Source organism: Palaemon carinicauda, chromosome 18 (genome assembly GCF_036898095.1).
Source record: "Palaemon carinicauda isolate YSFRI2023 chromosome 18, ASM3689809v2, whole genome shotgun sequence".
NCBI lineage: Eukaryota > Metazoa > Arthropoda > Malacostraca > Decapoda > Palaemonidae > Palaemon > Palaemon carinicauda.
Window position 1 is genome coordinate 37880568 of NC_090742.1, and position 10000 is coordinate 37890567.

General features: G+C 34.3%; 1 protein-coding gene across 1 annotated transcript in view; it reads left to right on the top strand.

Moving 5' to 3' along the window:
- Positions 1-10000, top strand: part of LOC137657048 (protein tyrosine phosphatase domain-containing protein 1-like) — a 185096-nt gene that overhangs the window by 80948 nt on the left and 94148 nt on the right. Inside the window, exon 4 of the mRNA XM_068391409.1 lies at positions 2023-2138. Within this exon, the coding sequence (XP_068247510.1) occupies positions 2023-2138 (116 nt within the window). The remainder of the gene's footprint in view (positions 1-2022; positions 2139-10000) is intronic.

Consider the following 10000-nt stretch of genomic DNA (forward strand, 5'->3'; position numbering starts at 1 on the left):
CATAGACTATTCCCCCTCCCCCCACCGATGGAGCCCTCGGACTTATAGGGTTGTAGCTTAGTTGATAATAATAATAATAATAATAATAATAATAATAATAATAATAATAACAATATGATTATAATAATAATAATAATAATAATAATAATAATAATAATAATAATAATAATAATAATAATAATAGGGTCATTTCAGTATACACTCTAGTCAACATTTACGATGTTACTCTGAAGATTATTAAAACAATCTCCAGTCTCTTTTTACGATACACATATTCAAAGGTCAACATAAAGGTAACATCACGATTTCGGACTTCCTCTTCCACATTGTGAAGACAAATTCGCTCGCAAGCCGTCAGTTGTCACAAGATTCAAATCAATGGTTCCTAAACTCATCTTAATATATTTTAATTTTCCTCGTTCCTATTTAATCAAGCATTTTAGCTGTTCTTTAATACAGTTTGCCAGCCATCCATAACATGCAATCAGTAATTTTCCCTTAAACTACATACAAAAATTTAACGATTATAAATAGGATTTTCGGAGTTTCTATCAGAGCTATAACTCAAACGCGTGAAATACATTATGTACAACTGAAGAGTATTTTTATTCTCTGGAATTTACAGTTAAACTATATTCAAATTGTTTAGTCTGGGCTAAGCAATGAAAAAAATAGAATATTCTTTGATGAGAGACGACTTTTCTCTCAAATCTTGTTTTCTTGTTTAATAACGTCGCTTTCAAATACATTTGCAGACTGATTTTCGATAAAATTGATAAAAGTTGATAAATTCTATTTCAGAAGACAAAATAGTAGATATAACAGCTTTTTTAAAGAAAGGTGGGGTAAATAAAGAAATAGTTTTCTTTCTTAATATCTGAGAATATTTTGTTTCATTAAACCAAACTTCTCCGAAATCCTTAATTGTTGATTTTCTACGTAGCGTTTTTCAGTGAACTATCTCATTTAGGGCTGATCTGATACAAATTATGTTGCCATGGTAAATATAGTGGTACTAAGGACAACATTTTTCTTAAACTCGGAGTATTCATCACCACTCTTTGGTTAGCGAGGCTTCAAAGTTTAACAAAAATACCGGAAAATTCACGCGCGTACACACACACACATTATATATATATATATATATATATATATATATATATATATATATATATATATATATAACATAATTTGAATCGCTGCTTACTACAAAGATTAAATGTAAGGGGGCGGGGGAACAAATGAAGAAATTTTAATTCCCATGGCAGGATTCGATCCCAAACAGGACATGTTATAGCTTTAAATATCTAAAGGTCGATAATGAGTGGCAGATGCAAGGGACAGGAAATGCCCTTGAGAATGGGCACATACATATAATTACCACTCTAGCCCTCTCCTCTCCATGAAGGATCGGGGATGGCCAGGCAATGGCTGCTGATGACTCAACAGGTAGACCTATGGAGTGAGGACTGCGATGTGAATTTAGCATTATTAGCCACTCGGAGGGGATAAAATTCCTTCACCCTCTTAAGTATAGATACTTGTCAAATTGAGTTATGTTTTTCTAAATCTGGAATAGACTACAATGGTAACCTATTGGAATCATTCCTATCCTCCAGTATGTTGGACGGGAGTTCAAGCACTATATAAGTTCTAGTAGTGACTGCAGCCTTATTATCCTTGTGAGCTAGGGATGAGGTCTTCAGGAGAGCATATAGGTCTACCTGCTGAGTCATCAGCAGCCATTGCCTGGCCCTCCCTGGTCATAGTTAGTGTGGACTTGGATGTTCATCATATGTATATATTGTCGGTTTCTAGAACATTGTCCCCTGGCTCTGCCAGTCATGATCAACCTTTAAATCTATAAACATCTCATCTTAGTATTATATTTAAACTTAAAATAAAAAAAAAATCTGGGACTGCTATCTTCGATCAGGTAATTAACCTTGTCTCGCATTTATAATAATCTTTCTACTGTGTTCTGTCTATCTTATTACATTCCAGGTTTTGCTCTATTTCCAGACACGACATAAAGACCATAATCAACCTGCAAATCGCCGGAGAGCATGCGTCCTGTGGAGCGCCGCTCTGCGAGTCGGGCTTCAGTTACGAGCCTTCCGTGTTCATGGAGAATGGAAGTAAGTGATCATTTCGATTTCAATCAGGGAGAAATGAAGGACGCAGTGTGTTCATAGAGATTGGAAGTATGTAGTCATTTATGGATTTTTTGTGTAAAATATAAGTTAATATAATAATCTTGAAAGTACGACGTCTGTTCATGGGGAATGGAAGAATGTAGTCATTTATGGATTGTTGTGTATAATGAAAGTACGACGTCTGTTCATAGAGAATGGAAGTGTGTAGTAATTCATAGACTGTTCATAGATAATGGAAGTTATTTTCTTTGAAGTATGAATTGTTTTTAGGGAATGGAAGTATGTGGTAATTCATAGAATTTTTCTATATTTGATAGAGTTGATATTCTTATTTCATGTAAAGAGTACGAAAACATTTAGTAATTCTTAGTTTCTTCAAAGAAAGTGGAGGTATATAACATCTATTTATTCCACAAATGAATGAAATTACGTAGTCATGGAAAACTTGAATGATAATTTGTTTGTTTCCTGGAAAAAAGTCAAGTCATTCTTAACTTGCTCATTGGTGAATGGAAACATGTAATGGTGCGAAGGTTTTGCATTAAGAATAAAATCAATATCTTTTAGTGTGCTCCAAGTGAGAATTTAAGTATTGATTCTAAGATTTCTCTTTGAGAAGGATAGTAGTGAATCTTGGGTCGTTCACAAAGTAAGCAATTACGTAATTATTCCCAATTAAATTCTCATTTTTAGAAGCAAAAAAGTATTTCATGCGTCAAGACACAAGCACTTAAGCAAACATACGGATTTACAAAAACGTGTGTCTACGTAAATGAACTCATTATCTTGTCCATGGCATGTGCTGGTGAACACACATCCATTTTTTCACGTACGGGTAATACGGAAATCTTATACATGCGTGGATGAGAACTTTTTTATTCTTACGCTTGGATGAGCAATGGCACTTTTTTATGAGTTCGAGGACGTATGTCAGCGACTTTATTTGCTTGGAATGAATTGTTGAACATTTAATTTAACTTTCAGTCACGAACAGTACACATGTACGCTTGCTTTCAATTATGGCTGTTTAAGATCAATGGAAGTTCTTTGCTTATGCGAACAAATCTTGTAAAATCATCGCGAGAAGTATACAATTACTAATTTAATTGAACACGAACTTTCTGCTGAACCTAAAAACTCCCTTAATTAAGATGATGCAACATGAACCATTTCATTAAGGCTTCGTCAAAACAAAAAGATAATCATCGTATTTAATCAGTTTATATGAATCTTAAAGTACTTAGTAAGTTAGCGAAAAAGGAAAAAAAAAAGTTTTATTGTGAAATATGTAACAGACTATTTTGATATAAAAGAATTACAACTGTAACAATCACTTTAAAAAGAGCCAATTGTTGTAATAGATAATAACAGTGAAGAAATTAAATAACGCTGTAGTCATTCTGATAGATATTTTAACTGAAGGGCTTTAATAAATAATGTATTTTAACAAATAAAAAACAATGGCAATGAAGATTAAAAGTAGAGCCGATTTAATCATTGATAATAATTAATAGCACCATCAATTATTTGAATTCATTAAATATGTATAAAGACGTATTTCAATAGGGAATATTAATACTGTCAAATAATGCCAATTTCAGATATTTCATAGAAACGTTTGTGCTTAATGGGTCAATTATTTTGCTAAAAAGCATCATAGTATATGTCTCATTTCATTGAAATAATTCAAAGGTATTAAGTTTTAATGAAAATCCCTCAAGCTTAGAGGAAAAGAATACCTATTTATGATTCAAATTATGGCACTAGAATTAGGAAATAACTCTAGATTAATATTATCGAGTAGGAGAGACACTTAACTAATTTCCTCCGGTCGGATTGAACAATCTAGTAAAAGAAAAAAAAAATCTTTATAAAACAGTTTCAGAAATTAGTCTAACAATAAGTCAAAGACACTAACATTATTTTTTTTTTCAGAATATATCATTGAATTTAACTGCTATTCGTGCACATACATACATACATACACGCATGTCACACATACACTATATTACATACACTATATATATATATATATATATATATATATATATATATATATATATATATATATATATATATGTATATATATGTATATATATATATATTGGGTGTGTGTTATGCGTGTATGTGTATATAATATAAACACACTATATATACATACACACACACGCGCACACACACACACACACACACACACATATATATATATATATATATATATATATATATATATATATATATATATATATTATATATATATATATATATATATATATATATATATATATATATATATTTATATATATATATATATATATATATTTATTTATTTATATATATATATATATATATATATATATATATATATATATATATATGTGTGTGTGTGTGTGTGTGTGTGTGTGTGTGTGTGAACTTAGATGCATAGAAACATATCAAAAGGGGTGTAATGTACCCGTTAACGTGTATCGGTTGCCAGTATTTCTGGAATATTCTAAATTATTTAGCTTATTTCAATATCAACACTTAATCTAGACTTGAAAAAGTGACAAAAATAAGATGTTAGTTTTGTCTGCAGGTAAGTCCGGATCGAAAATATTTTTTTTCTTCAAGAAAATCGTACAATGTATATTTCAATAAACTTAGATCATGATTCACCCAAAAGACTTTCCCAACAGAAATGTCTAAAATGAGCGTATCATTTAAGAAAAAGGGAACATTTCCGAAGATATTTCGTATATATTACTACGGTTGCATGTACCACATTATGATCATTACACCAGGAATGTCTTACAGCTAATGACGACATAGTCTCTAAACACGGTCATTCGTCGGTGATTTTCAAGATGGTTACTTTTTGTGTTACCTAAAAATAAATCAAGATAATATTTCATAACTATAATTATATTCCTTGTCCTAAAGAGTCCTTTTGACTGGAATGATTTCATACAATAAAAGTGTGCATTTCATAACAATATTACTCTTGATTAATCTAACAATTTCGTGAGATTATTATTTGAAAGGACTTATTCTAATTTACACTACACCTTAGTAAATTCCACTGAAATCGTTAGATTCGATGCATTCCATATGGGAAACCTGAATTTCGATTTCAACAGATACTGGTCAATATTCGGTATTTGTATACTTTTAGTTCATATTCACTTGTATTTACCATATATTACTTCATATATATATATATATATATATATATATATATATATATATATATATATATATTTATATATATATATATATATATATATATATATATATATATATATATATATATATATATATATATACACACACCTCTGAATTGGGATACCTAAACGTGGTGGAAGGGTTTTGCGTATCACCCCGATCAGCAAAGCTGTACTAGTCAGGCCCACCCATACTAGGTTATTTTGCTGTGAACGATCAGACGAAAAGCTCACCATTCCGCACCTACCAACGCGGTGATGAAAATGGGCCAAAACCAAGACATGAATTTACATGTCTGAGGTGTTTGATTGGCAGCGGACTAGAAACGAGTGTATTTGTTGCTATTAACAATAAAAGAAACACTTTCTGGTACAACCCAGGAGCATAAGTGGTGGACTACCCTTAAATCTGCACTCTTTGGTGGTGTAGATGCAACAATTCCTCCTTTACTTAAACCAGATGGTTCTGTCACTCACTGTCCAAAGGAACTGGCAACCCTTTGGCCGATGTGTTTGATAGTAATCAGAGTAATGAGAAACTCAAACTTCCTCATTCCTGTTTTTCTGAGGCCAAACAAACTAGTTTAGCTTCTCGATCTCGGAGAAATTAAAGCTATGTTGATGGACCTTGATGCTTATGGAGGTGTAGACCCAAATGGCATTTTTCCTTTGTTTTTTATAAAGACAGCAGACTTCTTAGCTCCAAAATTATCTGTTATTTTGCGCTAGTTGGCAAGAAGAGGAGCTTTTAGCACTTGTTGGAGAATTGGTAATGTTAGTCCTCGATGTAAATGCGTTTGTGGTAGCTCAAGTCCCACTGATTACCGCCCAATTTCCACAACTCCCATATTATCTAAAGTTTTTAACGTCTTCTGGCAAAACGTCTTAATAGGTTTGCTGAAGGTAATCACCTATTCCCTAGTTTGCAATTTGGTTTTCGTAAAGGCCTTGGAGCATGTGATGCCCTTCTTACAATCTCCAATGCTGTACAGAAATCCCTTGATTGTGGTCAGGAAGTTCGTATGATTGGCCTCGATTTTAGTGCTGCCTTTGACAGTGTTAATCATGAGGCCCTTGTTTTCAAACTCAAACAGTTGGGATTGGGTGGGTCGTTTCTTAGCATTATTATTGATATTTTAAGTAATAGATCTCAAAGAGTTGTTGATGGGTAACGTAGTGAGTATAGGAATATGATATCAGGTGTTCTACAGGGTAGTGTTCTTGGCCCATTACTTTTCATACTATATACACATGACATGTGGTTTGACCTAGAAAACAAGCTTGTTGCATATGCAGATGATGCTACTCTCCTTGCCTCAGTTCCATACCCTGAATGTAGATCTGGGGTTCGTGAATCCCTTAATAGAGATTTAGCTAAAATTAGTGCATGGTGCAAATTATGGGGAATGAAGTTGAATCCTAACAAAACTCAAAGTATGATTGTAGGTAGGTCAAGGACGGTGGCTCCTCAACATCCGGATCTCAGTATTGATAATGTTTCTTTAAATTTGTATGACACTTTTAAAATTTTAGGTCTGATTCTCGACAGCAAAATTACTTTTGAGAAACACATTATGTGTGTGTCGTCTTCAATTGCACAAAAAATTGGCTTATTGAGAAAGTCTTTCAAGATTTCCGGTGATCAATCTATTCTGAAGAATTGTTTTAATTCTTTCATTTTACCTTGTTTTGAGTATTGTTCTCCTTTCTGGTGTTCAGCTGCTGATTCTCATCTTAATTTGTTGGACAGAAACTTACGGTCTATTAAATTTCTTATTCCTGATCTAGATATTAATCTTTGGCACCGTCTTTCAATTAGTTCATTATGCATGTTGCACAAGATTTTTCATAACTCTGACCATCCTTTACATTCAGATCTCCCTGGACAATTCTATCCTGTTCGTAATACTAGGTATGCAGTTCATTCTAATATTCAGGCCTTCTCCATCATTAGGCTCAATACTACGCAGTACACTAGAAGTTTTATTCCAGCTGTTACCAAGTTGTGGAATGATCTTCCTAATCAGGGAGTTAAATTAGTAGAACTTCAAAAGTTCAAAGTTGGAGCAAATTAATGCTCTTTTGATGGACCTTGATGCTTATGGAGGTCTAGACCCAAATGGTATTTTTCCTTGTTTTTTTATAAAGACTGCAGACTTCTTAGCTCCAAGTTATCTGCTATTTTGCGCAAGTTCGCAAAAAGAGGAGTTTTTGGCACTTTTTGGAGAACTAATAGTGTTACTCCACTATGTAGATGTGTTTGTGGTAGCTCAAGTCCAACTGATTACCGCCCAATTTCCATAACTCCCATATTATCTAAAGATTTTGAACGTCTTTTGGCAAAACGTCTTAATTGGTAAGCTGAAGGTAATCATCTGTTCCTTAGTTTGCAATTTGGTTTTCGTAAAGGCCTTGAAGAATGTGATGCCCTTCTTACAATCTCCAATGCTGTACAGAAAGCCCTTGATTGTGGTTAGGAAGTTCGTATGGTTGGCCTTGATTTTAGTGCTGCCTTTGACTGTGTCAATCATGATGCCCTTGTTTTAAAACTCAAACAGTTGGGATTGGGTGGGTCGTGTCTTAGCATCAACATTGAATTTTTAAGTAATAGATCACAAAGAGTTGTTGTTAATGGGCACCATAGTGAGAATGGAAAGTGATGTTTGGTGTTCCTCAGGGTAGTGCTCTTGGCCCATTACTTTTCATACTATATACACATGACATGTGGTTTGGTCTGGAAAACAAGCTTGTTGCATATGCAGATGATGCTAATCTCTTTACATCATTTCCATCTCATGAATGTAGATCTGAGGTTGCTGAATCCATTAATAGAGATTTAGCTAAAATTAGTGCATGGTGCAAATTATGGGGAATGAAGTTGAATCTTACAAAACTCAAAGTATGATTGTAAGTAGGTCAAGGGCGGTGGATGCTCAACATATGGATCTCAGCATTGATAATGTTTCTTTAACTTTGTATGACTCATTTAAAATTTTAGGTGTGATTCTCGACAGCAAATTTTCTTTGGAGAAACACATCAGGTCTGTGTCTTCTTCAATTGCACAAAAAAAATGGCTTATTGAGAAAGTTTTTCAAGATTTTCGGTGATCAGTCTATTCTGAAAAAGTGTTTTCATTCTTTCATTTTACCTTGTTTCGAGTATTGTTCTCCTGTCTGGTCTTCAGCTGCTGATTTTCATCTTAATTTATTGGACAGGAACTTACGGTCTGATAAAGTTCTTATTCCTGATCTAGATATTAATCTCTGGCACCATCGTTCAATTAGTTCATTATGCATGTTGCATGAGATTTTTTTTTATAATTCTGACCCTCCTTTACATTCAGATCTTCATGGACAGTTCCATACTGTTCGTAATACTAGGTATGCAGTTCATTCTAATATTCAGGCCTTCTCCATCATTAGGCTCGATACTACACATTACACTAGAAGTTTTATTCCAGCTGTGACCAAGTTGTGGAATGATCTTCCTAATCGGGTAGTTGAATCAGTAGAACTTCAAAAGTTCAAATTCGCAGCAAATGTTTTTATGTTGAACAGGCTTACTTAAGTCCTTTTTATAGTTTATAAATCATATATGTTTTAATTTTGTTGATGCTTGTATAATATTTTTTCAAATTTTCATTATGTTTTATATTGCTTATTTATTTCCTTATTTCCTTTCCTCACTCGGCTATTTTTCCCTGTTGGAGGCCTTGGACTTATAGCATCCTTCTTTTCCAACTATGGTTGTAGCTTAGTTAGTAATAATATATATATATCCATATACCAAAGGCACTTCCCCCAACTTTGGGGGGTAGCCGACAACAACAAGAAACAAAACAAAAAAGGGGACCTCTACTCTCTACGTTCCTCCAGCCTAACCAGGGACTCAGCCGAGTTCAGCTGGTACTGCTAGGGTGCCACAGCCCAACCTCCCACATTTCCACCACAGATGAAGCTTCATACTGCTGAGTCCCCTACTGCTGCTACCTCCGCAGTCATCTAAGGCACCGGAGGAAGCAGCAGGGCCTACCGGAACTGCGTCACAATCGCTCGCCATTCATTCCTATTTCTCGCACGCTCTTTTGCCTCTCTCACATCTATCCTCCTATCACCCAGAGCTTTCTTCACACCATCCATCCACCCAAACCTTGGCCTTCCTCTTGTACTTCTCCCATCAACTCTTGCATTCATCACCTTCTTTAGCAGACAGCCATTTTCCATTCTCTCAACATGGCCAAACCACCTCAACACATTCATATCCACTCTAGCCGCTAACTCATTTCTTACACCCGTTCTCACCCTCACCACTTCGTTCCTAACCCTATTTACTCGAGATACACCAGCCATACTCCTTAGACACTTCATCTCAAACACGTTCAATTTCTGTCATCACTTTCATTCCCCACAACTCCGATCCATACATCACAGTTGTTACAATCACTTTCTCATATAGAACTCTCTTTACATTCATGCCCAACCCTCTATTTTTTACTACTCCCTTAACTGCCCCCAACACTTTGCAACCTTCATTCACTCTCTGACGTACATCTGCTTCCACTCCACCATTTGCTGCAACAACAGACCCCAAGTACTTAAACTGATCCACCTCCTCAAGTAACTCTCCATTCAACATGACAT